This window comes from Bos grunniens, chromosome 9 (genome assembly GCF_055505025.1).
Source record: "Bos grunniens cultivar Pamir isolate PY7600 chromosome 9, Bosgru_T2T1.0, whole genome shotgun sequence".
NCBI lineage: Eukaryota > Metazoa > Chordata > Mammalia > Artiodactyla > Bovidae > Bos > Bos grunniens.
In genome coordinates, this window is record NC_141173.1 from 102,949,086 (window position 1) to 102,966,859 (window position 17,774).

The 17,774-nt window shown below is 51.6% G+C and overlaps 1 protein-coding gene across 1 annotated transcript; it reads right to left on the reverse strand.

Annotated features, from left to right (window-relative positions):
* Positions 1–473: 473 nt before the first annotated feature.
* TTLL2 (tubulin tyrosine ligase like 2) lies at positions 474–10,742 on the reverse strand. The gene is made up of 2 exons (XM_086316692.1): positions 10,671–10,742; positions 474–3,012 (listed from the first exon to the last, which is right to left on the reverse strand). The coding sequence occupies exons 1-2, from the start codon at positions 10,740–10,742 to the stop codon at positions 1,408–1,410; spliced, it is 1,677 nt and encodes a 558-aa protein (XP_086172818.1). The 3' UTR covers positions 474–1,407.
* Between the last annotated feature and the right edge of the window lie 7,032 nt (positions 10,743–17,774).

The following is a 17,774-nucleotide window of genomic DNA, read 5'->3' on the forward strand; positions in this document are numbered from 1 at the left end:
AACCACCTTGATGCACTTATCTTCTCGACTCCTTCCGATCTTTCCTGGAACAAGGCGAGGGCAATAAAGGACAGATGCCTGAAATCAGGCAGTGAATAAGAGATGCGTCGCAGCATCGGGACTAACCCTGCTGTAATTTTTTTCCCTTCCTTCAGTCTTTTCCTCTCAACCGTCCAGGTGAAGTAATAAAATGTTATTGGTCGTTTCAGAAGCCCCTCCACGCGCACCCAAGACAGGAAGTCATCGTTACCTCGAAATGGACGCTTCTCACTTCCTTTTTAAGCCCCGCTGCGAGGCATGTGAAATCTTAGTTCCCTGACCAGATATCAAATCTGTGTCCCCTGCACCGCAAGTGTGGAGTCTTAACCGCTGGGCCGCCAGGAAAGCCCCGAGTCCTTACTTCCTTGAATTTGGCTCTCGATACCTGCAGCACGCGCTATGCATCCCGACTCTCAATAATTTAATCTTGTCTCTTTTTTTTCCTGCTTTAACTTTTTTTATTGTGGTGAAACAAGCACAAGATGAAATTTACCATGAGGGACATTCAGCACATTTATAAACATTTACACACGTTGTGCAACCATCACTGCTCTATTTCTGGAAATTTTTGTCCCAAAAGGAAACTCGGTCATTTAGCTGTCATTCCCCGCCCCCAGCAACTCCTGGGAACCACCAGCCTACTTTCTATTTCTGTGGATTTGCCAGCTCTGGGCATTTCGTGTAAATGGAATCATGCAGCACGAGATCTTCGTGTCTGGCTCCTCAGCACAGCGTTTACAGTAAATACTGGAGCTTTATGTCTCTCCTATCGGGCAGGAATGGTAACTTGCCTAATCTGCAGGTTTTGGACTTTGCAGGGCTGGAGGGGAATCCAACAGTAGTAAAGCCAGCAGAGAGGGGACACTTTTCAAATATGGCTGATGGACGTCCCTGGTGGGAAGATGTTTGGTACAGTGTCTGATTTAGGGCCTAGGATCCATAAAGAACAGTCATTTGACTGTTTGTGGGGAAGCTTTCAGTAACTCACTCTAGATGAATGTTTGATCATTCACAAGATTAATTGTGAACAAAATATGGTCTATTAAGAAAGAAAGAGCTAACCCTTGGCCTTTCTTGTACTGTTTTCACCAAAGAACCTTTTTAAATACAATGTTTTTTCATGTTAAAAATGCACAGTATAACTGTAATAAGGCATTTCCAAGTACAGGTAAGGGTCGTGTGGTTCTTCTGAGAGATTCGAGCAGAGACCGGTGATGTGATGGAACGGAACCACACCCGCGTGTGCTCTGCTGTGAGTTTTATATTTATGTACGAATCGACAGCTCTAATCCCAGGGAAGTAACTGAGGTGGGCACAGAACCACTTGCCTTCCCCAGCAGAGGAATTCTTGCTTTTCAAGAAGTCATGCTATTTTCTTTTTGTTTTCTCTTCTGCCGCTTGAGAACACTGCTTATGCGTTAGTTTCTGGAGCTCTTGAATTATCCTCCTGACATTGAGTCCGTTCCTAGACGCTCCAAAAGTAGCTTCGTTGAAAGGAAAAATGAGAACAAAGTTGCCTGCCTGGGGACCGGGCACCCAGCTACTGTCCGGCTGCACGCACAGGGAGAGGCCCTTCTCCCGGCCGCGGGCCTGGATGAGCGACACGCGGGGGATGAGCGTCTTGAGGGCCGGGTGCCTGGCCCTGGCCTTCGGCTTGGCTTTGGGAGGCTCCCTCATCGGCGGACGTACCTCCTGCCTGCTCAGCACTGCTCGGGGCTGGCAGGTGTGCTGGTTTTCAGGGCACGCTGTGACCCCTTTCTCCCCAGGAGTTCCATCCTTACTGAACGCTCTTCTGCTCCCGGGTTTCGAGAAGGACTCGTGAGGAAGGTCGCGGCCCCGACCTCTGTCTTTCCGAGCGAGGGAGACGCCGGGACTTCCGTTTGCAGCACTACAGCTCTCCTTCCGCTCGTTTCTGAGACTGTGTAAGTGCATCAGCTCGATGGTGTCGTGGATGAGCCTCCTCTTCACGGACACGTCCGCCGAACAGTCAAGGGACAGGCCCGGGCTGTAGTTGACCTCCAACAGCCACGGCTTCAAGTTGTCATCGATGAGGATGTCGAATCCTAAGAGCTCGAAGCAGTTGGCCGCGAAGGGCACGGAGGGCGCGATGGCCAGCACGGTGAGAATCACCACGCGGTTGATCTTCTGCCAGAGGAGCAGATCGTCCACGTCCCAGCTCCGCAGGTACGAGAAGAAGCGGCTGAGGGTCCACTTGCAGCCGCTGCCCACCACCTCTTTGATCTTCTCATACGAGGCCCCCGACCTGTTGATGCTGCTGTTGGTCAAGTGGGCATAGCTGTTCTGCAGATTGCCGAGGTCAAACTTTTCTGTGGCAAAGCGCACCAGGCCTTCCTGATAAATGTAGATGGTCAACGGCTTGAAGCCAGTGACGCACACGTAGACGCGGAGGTCACACTTGTATCTCCCGACAAGTAGAGGGTTGCAGATGTATTTCTGTATGATGCACGTGTCGGCAAAGATCAGGTTTTTAATGTCACTGAAAATGATGATTCCGCGTCCTCGAGAGAGCTCTGCGGGCTTGCAAATCCAGTAGCTGAGCTTGGCGTCCAGCGCCTGCTTCTCCTTGAAGTACTCAGCCACGAACTTGCTGTAGTCGCTGGGCATGACGAACGTGGGGGGGAGGAACTCATACAGCGGGGCGCCGTACAGCCTTTCCATGTGGCGCAGGTGTTTGGCCAGGAGGTCCTTCCTGGTGAGCCTGGTGGTGCCCGGGTGGTGGTTCAGGCACTGCCAGGGCTTGACGTTGACATGCTCGGCCATCCGGAAGGAGGAGGTCCTCCAGTAGAGGTTCCAGTCCTCCATGTTCCGCTCTTGCTGGTCAAACTTGCTCCAGCCGCGCTCCAGGAGGACACTCTGCACCACCTCGGGGGTGGTCTCGTCCACCCGGAACACCAGGGGCTTCAGACTGGCCCCTGGAGGCTCATCTTCGGCCATCTGATAAGGTCTTCTTTTCTAGAAATGGATGACCAGAAAAGTGTTAGAGGAAGGGAATGATGGAAGGGATGGAGAGGCAGCTCGGGATTAACAAACATACATAAATGGCAGCCCACTCCAGTACTCTTGCCTGGAGAATCCCATGGACAGAGGAGCCTGGCAGGCTACAGTCCATGCACTTGCAGAGTCGGACGCGACTGAAGCGACTCACACACACACACATATAACTGAGTCACTTTGCTGTGCAGCAGAAACTCAACATTGTAAAGCAATTATAAAGTGAAGTGAAAGTCACTCAGTTGTGTCCGACTCTTTGTGACCCCATGGACTATACAGTTCATGGAATTCTCCAGGCCAGAATACTGGAGTGGGTATAGCCTTTCCCTTCTCCAGGGGATTTCCCAACCCAGGGATCAAACCCAGGTCTCCCATATTGTGGGCAGATTCTTTACCAGATGAGCCACCAGGGAAGCCCAAGAATCCTGGAGTGGGTAGCCTATCCCTTCTCCAGTGGATCTTCCCAACCCAGAAATTGAACTGGGGTCTCCTGCATGGCAGGCAGATTCTTTACCAACTGAGCTATGAGGGAAGCCCCAACTTCAGGGAAGGAAGTAAAGCAACTATACGTCAATAATAAAAAATAAAATATACTGTTAGAAAAGAGGTTGGGTGGACTGATGGCCACCTGGTGGGGATTTCACCCAGGAGTCCGGGTCCGGAGGTCACCTGTGGTCTGTACCCTCCAGGACGTCATCCGCTCTTGCTGACACTTGCCTCTGCACAAACGCGTCCATCTCTGCTGCCTACAGACCCAGCCCCACCTGTCCCCACGCTCTTCTCCTCGGAGCTCACTGGCGCACCTCTTTCTACGAGAACTAGTTAAATGTGCTTTCAGGGACACCGCCACACTTCCACAGAGCCACAGTGGACCCTGTTGGCTACAAAGCGAGCACTCTTCAGAGCAAAAATGGCCAAGTTTCTACAGTTAAGTGAATCTGAGCATGTGTAAAAAGCTGGGAACAGTGGTGTTATGAGATTAGCCAGGGTCTTGGCCTGAGAAGTTTCAGGAACTTGGGCCGGGCCCCTGTGACCATCTCCTAGGGCCCACCTCATACTGCCAGGGCCTGGCAGTGTTTCAGAGGCCCCCGGTTTGTTCAAATATCAGCTCATTTGCAAGAAAGAGTTGAGAAAGAAAATTGGAGTTTTTAAAAACTCATTCTGTGATAGCAATGGTTGTCTGAGGATTGCACCTCACATTTTACAAGAGAAACAGAAAGTGAAGATTCAGCATTTTTCTAAACTTTCAAAGAAAGAGAAAAGGATCATTTATGAGAAAAACCAAAACTGATGATGAAGCTTGAGGCTTTGGTATGACCTAGAAAAAAGGTGAAAATAGTCACAGCCTCTGGGAGAAAACGTCAGTATTCCAAAGTCCTATGTTCTCACCAAAAATTCCAAGTTCAGGCCACTTTGACGTTTCTTTGACCATATTTGTATCATTCACGCATAATTAATCATGTAAAGTGACAAAAATTTATTTGCTGGAAATTCTGTGGCGTTTGGGAGATTCCGATTGATGGAACAGGAGTAAATGTGACATGCACTCTATTTTCAGGGCAGCCAGTCTGGACAAGAAAGGAAGGAAGGCAAGAAGGGAAGAAGAAAGAAAGTGATAAAATAAGATTTATTATTTTAAGGCAGGACAAGAAAAACATTAAGCATAAAATTCCGTGCGTGTGTGTGTCTGGGCCGTGTGCATCGCATTACATGTTAACCAGAGCTCCTCAAAGACGGGAGGGCCTGGGCAACCAGAAAGGTCAGTTTTTCCTTCCTTCTGACGTTAGCAGTGAAACTTCATAAAAGTACTTCCTTCTGACATTAGCAGTGAAACTTCATAAAAGCAGAGTGTTCTTTCCCAGCTCTGTCGAGGGCCATGGAGACTTGCTGTGTGCTCTGTATGTTTACTTGGACTATGGCTCCTTGGTGAACTTTATGTAAAGTAGCAGTGTGTTGTCATGATGTACAATTCTTGTCTCAAATACACACGACTGTGCCTTGGTTCTCTGAGCATTCTGAGCCTCTACTTCTTGGGTTATAGTCCTCAATTCGGCTCCAAAAAGGTTCCCTTTCTTCTTCTTCCTAACTTGATGGTTAATTGAATTTTCATCAACAAAAGAAGGAAAAAAAGAAGGATGGAAGGAGGGAGGGAAGGAAGGAAGGGGTGGGGAGACTCGACTTGCCCACCCACCTTCTTCTCCGTATTTGAAGCTGCGAGAAGGTGTCAAGGAGGAAAGGAGATGCTTGTTGCCAAGTGACCTTGTTTCGGAACTGAAGCCACCTGTAGGGCGTGGGTTGCCTCTGCTATCAAGGCTGCAACCGGCTAGGAAGGGGCTTCCAAACGAGGGTGCAAAAGACTTGTGAACAGAGCAGAGTCAACAAAACGAGCGTGCGTGCCTTCAGCACCGTTGCTGCTTTGACCTGGAACGTGTAGAATTCATGTACCGTGGTGGCTGGTACAGAATTCAGTCTTTGGAACTGATTGTGATGTTCTCAAAATGTGTTCAATGGTATTAATATGTATTTCAAGCCGTGTGTGTGTGTGAGTGTGTGTACACTTGTGTGCGTGCATGGCAGGGGTGAGGCTGGCTCAAATAATGATGGAAGCTGGATTAAACAAAGTTGAAAATCTTCTTTTCTATCTCCGAGAAAGTTGCCGTTATTGAGCGGGATGCCCTCTTCAGCTGTGTGTGCCGTGCTAATGGTAGCATTTCACAAAACCGGTGTAAGAAATGCCGAGTCAGACAAACCAGCTGGGCTGGTGTCCAGGTTCTGGCAGCTCTGCCTTCTCCCACCTTGGGAGTAAACCTCTCAGAGGCTCGAGAGAGGAAGGTGTGTTCTGACCAGAGCCCACTTCACCTGGAATCAGGGCTCAGAGGCCGGAGTCAGCCTTCCCCAGCCTGTGCAGGGGGTGGTCAGAGAAGCTGGAGGAGAACAGAAATGGGAAACGCTGCTCCCAGGCAGCTCTGTCAGCCTGGGTCTGCTCCCACCGGGGAGCCCAGGAGGCCATGGCTCATCCTGGGGTGGGGTGATTGGGGGAATGTCGTCTAAGGAGGCCGAGTCCTGGCAGGCTGCCCGGGGGGTGCACACACTGTCTCGGACCCCGTTTCAGTTAAGCATCCACTTTTCTACTAAAATTTCACTGAGAAACTAAATGCATATTTTAGCTTTTTCTCCTGAATAAAAGTCCTTCTGGAGCTACTTGAAATGTGTTTATCCTGCCTTGTTTTCACAGGTGCTGACAGCAGCAAATAGTTGAATTTAAAAAAAATATGTGTAGGGTATGTGTGTAGGGATTAAAAATAGGTTGGACCATTATCAAAGAATCTACAAACAGTAAATCCTGGAGAGGGTGTGTTTGGAGAAAGGTACACTGTTAGTTGGAATGCAAATTGGTGAAACCATTGTGGAGAACAGGTTCCTTAAAAAGTGAAATATAGAGTGACCATATGATCTCACAGTCCCACTCCTGGGCAGAGTTCCAGAGAAAACCCTAACTTGAAAAGGTGCGTGCACCCCCAGTGTTCACTGCAGCACTGCCTATAATAGCCAAGACATGGGAGCAGCCTGGATGCGCATCAACAAAGATGTGATACATACATACAGTGGAGCATTACTCATCCACGGGAGGAAACTCAATTGTGCTATTTGTAGTAACATAGGTATACCTAGAGACTGTCACACTCAGTGAAACAAGCCAGAAAAAGAAAGACAAATACCACATAATGTCATTTACATGTGGAATCTAAATAAGACTGTGCAAAGGAACTTATTTACAAAACAGAAGTAGCCACAGATGTAGAAACAGACATGGTTACGGTGGAGGGAGCGGTAATCTGGGGGCTGAGGTTAACATACACACGCTACTACATATGAAATAGACGACCGATAGGAACGTACTGCTCCGCTCAGGGAACTCTGCTCAATGCTCTGCAGCGACCTATGTGGGAAAAGCATCTGAAAATGAGTGGATATATATATGTGTGTGTGTATAACTGAATCACTTCACTGTACACCTGAAACTAACACCATACTGTAAATCAACTAGACTCTAATTTAAATAAGAAAAACAGGTTGGAGACAAACTCTGAGGCCCTTCTGTGGGAGGAGGGACGTGGGTCATAGAGAGTCCCTTGGAGACTGGTACATCCTGGAATGCTCCCAAGCCAGCAACCCCAAGCAGAGGGGTCCCGGCCCCGAGGATGGAAGCCAGGGGTGGGTCTCTGTCCCTGGAGGAGGAGGCGGGCAGCAGCCCCCTCAGCTCTGGGGAGCTGTGAGCTCCGCAGACCCCGCAGCAGCCAAGGCCAGCGTCCTCTGTGTGTGCCCCACGCCACTGCTGCCCGGTCCCTGAGATGAAAAGCCCTCATCTGGATGGACGATCGAGCACACAGGGCCGGAACCAGCCGTGAACTCAGCTGTGTGAACTAGAGCGCCTCAAGGCCTAGGGAACCTTGGAACAGGCTCCCCGAGACTGACGTTTCAGACACGCCGAGTCCCACGTCTTCCGTGGGAGGTAACACGCTGACTTTGTCAGAGCACGAGCTGGCCCAGGAGCAAGACGATTCCAGACACAGAGGAGGTCGTGAGCGTAATTACAGCCTCGTGATGTCACAGCTCAGGAGGTCGTGAACGTAATTCCAGTCTCGTGATGTCACAGCTCAGCTCATAAAGAATCTGCCTGCAGCGCAAGAGACCCCGGCCCGAGTCCTGGGTGGGAAGATCCCCTGGAGAAGGGAAAGGCTGCCCACTCCAGTATTCTTGGGCTTCCCTGGTGGCTCAGCTGGTAAAGAATCTACTGCAATGTGGGAGATCTGGGTTCCATCTATGGGTTGGGAAGATCCCCTGGAGAAGGGAAAGGCTGCCCACTCCAGTACTGTGGCCTGGAGAAGTGGACTGTATAGTCCATGGGGTCGCAAAGAGTCTGACACGACTGAGCGACTTTCACTTTCAGCCCTGGTCACACATAGTCCTGGCCATAAAGGAAGCTTCTCTTTCCTAGACCTTGATGATATCCCAGCACACAATGGGTTCTGGGGATGGGAATCAGCCAGACAGCACTTCTGTCATGGCCGGAATCACAGCTCCCGGGATGCCCCTGTGGGCCCACTGCTTCTCCCGAAAGACCGGTCTCTGCACAAGCATTCCTAGGAAGGGCTGGCCCCCAGGGCCCGTCAGACTGCCAGCTCTCATGCTCCCTTCCTCCCAAAGTAGACCCTTAGCGAAGAACTGGGAGTTAGTTTTCCCCCACCCCACAGTTTTTTTAGCACTTTCACTGCTTAAAGGATAAATTGCCCCCGGGGCTGCTTCCATGGGAACGAGATCCCACTAAATTATTAAACCATCTAATTAACACCATGCCCTTCATTCGCCAATGAACTGAGAGAGGGAAGGTGTGGGGGCGGGGAGAGGGACCTTCTCAGGCGACCCTGATTCACCCAAGTGGAGAGTCTGGTTCCATAAGAAACGTCGGTCAGTGGACATGACCGACGAGCCTGTTTACAGCGTGTATGTGCACGAGATGCAAGTCATAAAACTGTATTTCTGCAGAAAGGCCTTGAAACTTCAATTTGAAAAGTTAAATCCAAAAATCTTTTCCCCGCCTTTTTTGGGAATTACTGGAGAGTTCCTTTACAAAGCCTTCACTTTCATGCGTCTCTTAAGACAATGGGATTTCCTTTTCTTTCTTATTATTAATAGCATTACCTTCAGTCACACGTCAGTGTATTTTAAAATGCCACCTTGGTGTGAAGGTAGAATCTGTACCCACAGATGATATTTCACACGGCTTAGCATTAGTCACAGTCAGTATATTTTAAAATGCCACCTTGGTGTGCAGGTAGAATCTGTACCCACAGCTGACACTTCACACGGCTTAGCACAGCGATTTTCAAGTTGAGAAGTTAGTTAAACTTTAAAAAACCTTCCATTTTTATCAAACAGGAATGAGCACTAGCTGGAGGCTCCAGCGTAATTTTTCTGGATGGAGAAGCCAGTTTATGGGGGCGAGTCAACCTCAACCGTTTGTCTTAGAGACGTCACCATCCTGTTTATCCCCCTTTCCTGATGCTTAGTCTACAGACTTCAGTCATGGTTTATAGTTTATAGAAACACGGAGTGCCTCTCACACTAAACAAATTCCCTATATATTACCTGCCCTACTCTTTTAAGTCTATTGAATTTGCTACAATATTCCTTCTCTTTTATGTTTTGATTTACTGGCCCCAAGGCATGTAGGATTTTAACTCCCCAACCAGGGACTGAATCCTAACCTCTGTGTTGGAAGGTGAAGGCTTAACCACTGCACCACCAGGGAAGTCCCTGATTTGTCCTATGTTTTAAGTCAGCCAACTTAAGAGTTCCTTCTTACACTTGAAACTGATATTGTTAATTAACTATACTTCAATAATAACTTTTTAAAAGAGTTCCTATGTACTACATACGTACATGTTCTTTTCAGGAAAAGTTGGCATCGTTTAAACCCAGAACAATTTTTCATTATTCTCAAACAGCACCCATGTGCCAGTTTTGGTGTTAATTGTAAGGAAGTCTATTTAATCATTAAATCCTTCAGTTTCCTGAAAGCAAAGGCCACTTCCAAACACCTCTTGGGCCCAGCCTCCCTAGAATGTGTTCATGGTTCATAAATGCTGCTGGAAGGGGACAGACTGGAAATGGAAATTCTACCATGTCCCAGGCTTCCCTGTTGGCTCAGACAGTAAAGAATCCGCCTGCTATGCCAGCAGGACAGGATGTCTGCTCACCGATCCTAGTGACCCTGGACCCAGCACCTCAAGGAGGACAGGTCCTGGGTGCCGGCGCACTTAGGGGCCACCCTCCAGGCGTGGCTGATGTCCAGGCGTGGCTGCGATGTCCAGGTGTGGGTGCGATGGCCCCTGAACTGGCTGCATATAAACGCTGGGCACCAAGTGGGAACGGAACGCTGTGTCGTCAGGCCCTCATCCGGGGGTGGGTTTGGGGTCTTCCCTTGGCAGCTGCAGAGCCCAGCTGAGAGGTGCAGGACCGGATGCTGGTGTGTGGGTCACTGGTGATGCGGCTTGCTCTCCTCACAAACCCTGAGGGCCTGGTCAGGGTGGGGGCCCCAGGCTTCCCTCCCTCCAGACCACGCAGGCCGAGGGCTCAGGGCCTGGTCAGGGTGTGGGCCCCCAGCTTCCTTCACCCGCACTCTGGAGGGCTTCCTTCCCTGCAGGAGACCATGAAGGCCGAGGCCGAGTGGTCCCATCGATGACACTCCTGAGGACTCAGAGAAGAGGCGGTGGGCGCCTCTGGTAGGCCCCTGGGGATCTCCTGGGCGTTACTCTAGTGGGACCACAACAAATATTATTTCTACATAAAACATCTGCATTTCCAAAGTAAGCCTTTTTTATCCACTGAAGCCACAGCAGACTCCAGGTGGACGCACCCTCCAGGAAGGCTGAACGCTGCCCCAGAGTCTCGCCCCGTCTTCTGGGGCCTGTGGGCCAGGCCTGTGGACTCTAGCCCTCAACCCAAGAGAGCCATCTCGAAGCCGGGGCCTCGCACAGAAACTCTCTACTCAGCCCCTTCAGGTTCCGGCCTGTTAACACCTCACTGTTAATGTGTACCGTTTCCCCATCATCTACCTCATTACAGGCCCGGTTATAACCACTCAGGACCAATAAACTGCTTCGCATAACTGTATAAACGCTGCACATCCCGGCAGCTGAAGACGTCGGCTGAGTGGTGTCAAGCAAAAGGGAATCACTGCAGATTTTCTAGTTGGCGAATCAAGAATAAAATCGGTCATTGTATGGAGCCTAGAAGGCATCTTTCTTTTTCGATTTGTTGTGTTCACTTGTTATTATTCATTACCGTCCTCCAGCCACCCACTTGGTAAGTTTTCTAAAAACCAAGAGTAATTAAGTCCTTCGGCTGACTGTCTTGAGGCACAGCAGGCAAGGGCAGGCCTGGGAGGATGTCAGGGACGTGCATGCTGGGGGAGGCCTCTGGGCTGGAGTGAAGGCGTCTGGACCTGAATTGTCTGAGTTGGATCAACAGTTGCAGATGTTCCGTTCAGTTCGAGATGGTCACTTGAGCTTCTAGAGTTTGATGCTGAGTGCCCCGCTGAGTGTCGGGGCTGGGAAAGGAGGTGATGGTTCTGATGAGAGATGGTTGCTAAGGGCCCATGACAGCAAGGAAAGTGCAGGGGGCGCTTATCTGATGACAGTGATTGTCCTTTTCCAAATGAGAACATGCGTTTCTCCAAACTGTCTTTTCCACGTTTGGCCTCCTTTTGATCATTTCTCACTGGGCTCAGTTTTCTCCATGGCTTGAGTTCTCCAGAGGACCCTGGGCCTCCTCAGACATGGGAAGGCTTCAGGATGGCTCAGTGAGTGCCTCCTGGTCACTGCCCACATGCAAAACCGACTCAAAGGGGTGTCCGCGCTCCAGGGCAGGGCTGATCCAGGACTGCCGTCTGCCCAGCTCCACGCCAAACCCTTTGAGGCTTTCTCTCACCAGTTTCGTGGACCTCATAAGCATCCACTGTTTACAGCGTCTGCTAAACTCACCCTCAAGCTCGCAAGTCTGTTCTCTGCAACCAGACAGTCTTATTGTACATTCTGCCCTCTGAGAGGATCAGGAGGAAGCTGGATGTATTATGATGTTTAAAATCTAGAATTTTCACGGAGTCCAAGGAAACTCTGAATCCGTAATAGAATTTTCACTATTTTGTTACACCCCAGTTCCATCCCCAAGACCCTTGCCCGAGGTGGTCAATAGAAAAGCAACCCCATCTACCAAGCCTGAGGGAGGCAGGCAGGGAAAGCAGCATGATTATGGGAATGTGGAAGTCTTTCCTGGACCCCAAAGAACGTGCCAACCAGTAACCACACTGCTGACACTTTGCCAGTTAAAATGCATGGGAAATCGAAACTTGGGTCCTGCCTGGCTCATTGGAAGGATGGTAAGCATTTATTGAGAATGGACTGCTGTTAATTACCATCATCACTTAAGTACTGTTGAAGCACTTACATGAACAAGATACTCTTGTAAGAAAAACTTCAGAGGATCACATGTGAGCAAGCACATAAAATCAGCCTATGGTTTGGGAGCTGTTGCCCTTGGAGGAGGTGATGGCAATGCGTCCCCGGGGCCACGCTGGCGCTGGTTTGTCTCTAGATCTGGGTGCGGGTTACGTCGGTGTGTTCTGTTTGTGAAAATTCACCAAACTGTACACATGTAATTGTACCTTTTCTGTCTTTACGTTGCACTTCAATAAAAAGTTCTAAAAACTGAGCATCTATCTCAGTTGGAGAGCATTGGGAATTCTTTATCACTCTCTTGCCTTTTAGTAGAAAAACATCCTCCACCGTAACTTACGAAACCAGGTTATAGTACCGTTTCCTCAATTAACCAGCTGTGTGGTCCAGGACTAATCACTAACCTTGCTGTCTAGTCCTGCTTTTCTCATCCATTTCACAGGAGGAATTCGATCTAGAATCATCTAAAGTCCTGTCCTTCCCAACCCCCAAATATTTCAACGTTATGGTCCCCACCCCCAAGTAGCTTGTATCTGACTCTGCCTGCCAGGCTCCTCTGTCCATGGAATTCCCCAGGCAAGAATACTGGAGTGGGCTGTTATTTCCTTCTCTGGGGGATCTTCCCAACCCCGGGATCGAACCCACGTCTTATGCTTGGCAGGGAGATTCTTTACCACTGAGCTGTTAGGGAACCCTGTACTGAAGATTAATTGTTCTTAAAACAGTCAAGATGCTGCTGCTCAGACCACCAGTGACTGCCAGAGCTGACTGCTGTTCTGCATGTAGCCTCCTCCTTCCATCTATACACCCTGAAACTCCGCCTTAGAAGCTCTTGCCCACTGACCGTCAGTAGGAGTGGGAGCTGGCCTTTGGACAGGAGTCACACTCCCCCCTGGTTTCCAGCATCCAGAATAAAGGAGACTTTCCTTTTCACCAACCTTGTCTGTTTTCTGATTTTTGACCCACGAGCAGCTGGACCTCAGTTTTGGTGACATAATGACCCTTGTGCCCAGGGCCATGCTGGAGCCGTGGCCTCTTCTCTGGAGAAAACTTCTGGGTGGGGCTGGAGACCCCACCGTCTACACTTCTCTTCTCTTTGAGCCACTGTGCTCCCATCTTCATCTCCAAGTCCGCCCAGTCTCTGCAATCATGGACACCAGCAGCCTCAAGACCGCCAAGTCAGTGGCCGCCTCGCCCTCGTCCCACCAACGCCGGGTCTCCGTCTGGACCCTGCAGCCCCGCTCAGCCAGCCTCCCTGGTCACTCCCCCAGCTCCTCGTCCTCATCCTGATGTTTAAACCTTGGAAAATGCCAGTGTTGAGACCTCAGATCTTTGCTTTCCTCCAGCCACTCACTCGTGAGCCAGATAGAACCTAGGTCTCCCGCGCTGCAGGCAGATTCTTTACTGTCTGAGCCACCGGGGAAGCCCTCTTGCGGCTTTTTTGTTTTATTTTTTGTAAGGAAATGAGGGAGCAGAGGTGAAGGAGCACTGCGTGACAGTCGGACGGATGTTCTGACAGAAATAACACGCGGTTCCTGGAGCCAGAGGGAGGTGGGCGTCACCTGCGGCGGGAGCATCTCTTGGGGAGCTCAGGTGCGGGTCGGCGCCCGCCCCGCCCGCCAGGGGGCGCCGTTCAGCCGCTCGGCCTCCGTGGTCCAGGTGATGCTAGCACGCTGGTCCCCGGCCCCAGACGGACAGACGGGACACACAGGCGCCTCCCTCTTGCCCGCCTCCTCGGGCCTGGGGCGCTGAGCCCCGGCGAGGAGACGGGGAACAGGCGAACTGCTGACTGCTGCCACAGACCCAGGCTCCTCCTGCTGTGGGATCTGCCTCCATCCTCACTGTCCCTGCTGGAGAGGAGACAGACTGGTGAAACGGGCGGCGGTTCACGTGCCTGCGTGGGAGGAAGCGCTGGACCCTCTGCGGAAGGGTCTCTGCCTGGGGGGCGCAAGGCAGTTTTGAAAGAGTGCCCCTGAGAAAAGGCATCTGAGGTGAATTTTGAGCACAGGGGGAGGAAAGGACTTTTGATAAAGCCAGCGATCACTGCTGAGGCGCAGAGATTATATTTATATGCAATATGTTTATAAATTTATGTTGTACTGGGGGAACTTTATATTGTATTTTGGGGAGAGAAGGGGTGAGGGCAAGGATGAGTCGGGACTGCCTCACCGAGGGTCCATCATGCCCGGCTAAGGTGTTGAAAAAACAGTGGCCAGAGGTGGCCAGTCGTGAGTAGAGGAAGCAGCGTGTGAGTCTGACTCTCTGAAGGATGGTTGTCAGGTCAAGAGCCACAGGAGGCCACAGAGAGCGCAGGGCTGGAAGACGTCCCGGAAGCGAGGCCAATGGGGCCAGTGCCTGTCAGAGGCTGTGGCCCGGCGCGGGTTAGGCCAGGGCAGCCGGCGGGTGTGTGGAGGCAGGGGTTGCTCCCCATGGGAGGTGATGCTGGACACAGAGCCCTGTCCAGGGGCGGGTGCCTGTTGGAAGTGGTGGCTGGGCACGGGTTAGTCTGGGGCAGCCGGCAGGTGCGTGGAGGCGGGGGTTGCTCCCCATGGGAGGTGATGCTGGAGACAGAGGCCGGTCCAGGGGTGGGTGAGTGACAGCCGAGAGCCGGGGCACAGTCCTTGGCAGCCACAGGCGCTGTCTGCAGGCGTCAGAGGGCAGAGGCCTGCAGGGGAGGCCAGGCCCCTGGGGCGGGGTGCTGGAGACTGAGGGGTGGGGGGGTGGCGGGTATGGGACAGGGGCCGAGCGGTGCAGACAGCGGCCGGTGCTTCACTCGGCTGTTTGGCCGAGTGTCAGTGGAGCTGCTACTATTTTCATGTTGCCTCATGGCGTCCAGGGGACAGTGGGATTCCGTGATGTCACTTGTCATGAGCTGCAGTGACGACAATAAGTGATGCTTACTCCTAGAAATTCTTTTCAAAAATGTACTTTATATGCTGTTAGCCAGCTAAGTAGGCGAGCTGCTGCAAGAGCAGCGATGTGACATGGCTTTAAAACCAGTGCTCGACTCCCGCCAGCTACACATTCCAACGCTGGGGAGCTCTCCAAAATGCGGATGACCAGGCCCCACCTCAGGCTGAACCCCTGGGTCAGAGGTCAGGAAAGATAAACCCAGTGACCCAGCCATGAGGACGGGATGAGGAAGCCTGGTAACTGGTCATGGACCCAGCGCAGCAGTGGTGACGGCCCTGTGGAGGGCCCACCATGTCCCCGGGACTAGGGGCTACCCTGCGGCGCACAAGGCTCTCCCCCAGTAGCTGGGTCACCCCGACGCTTGGCCAGAAGTCTGGAGGCGGCGGACGCAGCACCACCCGAGAACTCGTCCTGCCTTTTCCGTCTGCAAACCTCACCTCCCTGCAGACGGACGGGCGGAGACCTGCCCGTGAGCTGAGAGGAAGCCATGGAGACAGACTTTGCAGGTAGATGAATGTGTCGGACTTTTAGTCCCAGTATTTGAAAGAGAAAACCAGGAAGCCTGGGCCCCAGGAGCTGAAGGGAGGCGATTAAAGGGGCAGGGAGACGGGAAATGAGCACAGATTATGGGGCGGGGGGAGGCCAGGAAAGGGTTGTGCAGCTGGGGATGGAGGTTCTGAGAGCCTGTTTGGCAGAGACTGGAGGGGGAGCTCAGAGATGTGGAGAAGCATGACCTGGGCCTGGAAAGGGTCTCAGGAGGAAAAAAAAAATCTCCGTTTCTGATTTGGATGTGAAACTAGAAAAGGCTGCCAAACCACTGAGTGCTTTTTAACCCTCTCACTGCATGTGACTTACATTGTCGCCCTCTCTGACTAGACTAGTTAGCCTGCCTTACTCACCGACTGCATAAACCTGGTCGGAGCCAGGGTGAGGGCAAGGGTCTCCCAAGGCCCAACGCTTCTACTTGAGTAGAAGTTTCCGGGCTCCTGGAGGGTGTGGTGTGAAGTGACGGGCCTTTCTCACTGAAGGCCGCCCTCCTGGCTTCCTGGGGCCCCCGGCCCGTCCACAGAACGACCATCCGGTGGCATCCCTGAGCCGTCACTGTCTCCAGGACCAACCTGCAGAAAACACCCAGCCGTCGGTCAGGGCGGTGTCCGTGGGCTCGTCTGTGCTCCTCACCAGTGACCCGAGGGTGCTGGTTTACATCTCAGGACCTGGAGAGCTGTTCTCTTTTAAAGCACTGGCGAGCCCCCTTCCATCAAATAGCGGCCGTTAGGCTGTCTGTGTTCTTTCTTCTTGGCTGGGCCGCCAGTAAACTCAGGACTCGTTTCAGACAATGATGGTGACTCCTGCAGCCGTGAGCCTAGATTCCTACCACGCCACTTTCTCTTTAGTATTATGTGCTCTTAACTTCATTTTTACACTTAGCGTTTTATTTTAGATACACATTTAACTTTTAGGAAAAGTTTAACAGTACACTGTGACCTGCATTGGTACTTTTTATTTTTGAAAATCCTTCCCTGGTGAGTGACTCTGAGCAAGAGGAAGACTGTGCCTTTGTTACTGAGCCCTGGGAGGGGACGAGAGACTTACGGTTGTTGGATCCAGTCTAACCGAGGCTCATAACAGCCCTGCTGGGGGTTAGAGATGGACAAAGCATTGCCTTTAACCTTAGTCTGCAGTGTTCATTCTCATTTCACTGTGCACAGTACTCTGTGTGTGCTCAGTCACTCGAATTGTGTCCACTCTGTGACCCATGGACTGTACCCGCCAGGCTCCTCTGTCCATGGGATTCTCCAGGCTAGAACACTGGAGTGGGTTGTCATTCCCTTCTCCAGGGGCTCTTCCCGACCCAGGGACTGAACCAGTGTCTCCTGCATCGGCAGGCGGGTTCTCTACCGCTGAGCCACTTGGGAAATCTGTACAGTGCTTGTCAGTGTTTTATAACCCACAGTGTTTTTTTAAAAAAATTCTAAGCATTATATATATATATATATATTTTTTTTATTTTTCTTTTTTCTTTTTCAGATTCTTTTCCTTATAGGTTATTATGAAATACCGAGTCTATTTCCCTGTGCTGTACAGTAGGGTCTTGCTGTCCATCCACTCCCTATGTAACCGTGTGTATGTGTTGTTCTCAACCTCCTAATTTATCTCTCCTCTGCTTTTCCCCTTTGAATAATGTCTTGTCTCAATGATTCCTTATGGAGGAGGAACATTCCCATTTAGCAAATGGAGTACTACGCTCAAGATTAAGTCCCTCACTTTCTGCTACAATTCAGCCTTCCCAGAGCAACACTGACATGACCCAGGGACCCCCCGCTCACCCCCCGCCCCAGCCCGAGGCCCAGGAGGAAGCGAGAGCCCTGGTAGTTCTGTCTCCGTGCCCCCATCAAGGTACCCGAACACACACCCAGGTTAAAGGGCGCAGGCCAAGTTCAGAGGATGAGCAGGAAAGAAAAGGCCTGAGTGCCACGGGCCACCTTCTGGGAGCAGCCGGCTGGCAGGCAGGAGCGTGCCGTCCAGTGGGAGCCTTCAGTGGCCCCAGCAGCCACTCTCCAGACGGTTGCCAGACCCAGGCCTTCATCCCCTGGACCTGGAGCCCTCCCGTCGCCCGAGGGGCTGGGGCTCCTGCACATTTTCCATTGAGCAGCAACAGCCGCAAACAGCAAGGAGCTCAGCCTTCCGCCAGAGCCTGTGGTGCCTTGGCCTCTGACCTCGAATCTCACGGAGATGCAGGGGCCTCCCGCGGCATCTCAGCCTGGAGTCAGGAGAAGGGGCGGCTGTGGGCCT

Excerpts from the sequence above, each read along its gene's own strand:
- TTLL2 (XM_086316692.1), bottom strand. The coding sequence starts at position 10,742 with ATGTGCAGCGTTTATACAGTTATGCGAAGCAGTTTATTGGTCCTGAGT. Across the intron at positions 3,013-10,670 it reads ATAACCGGGCCTGTAATGAG|AAAAGAAGACCTTATCAGAT; the intron begins GTAGATGATGGG and ends ATCCATTTCTAG.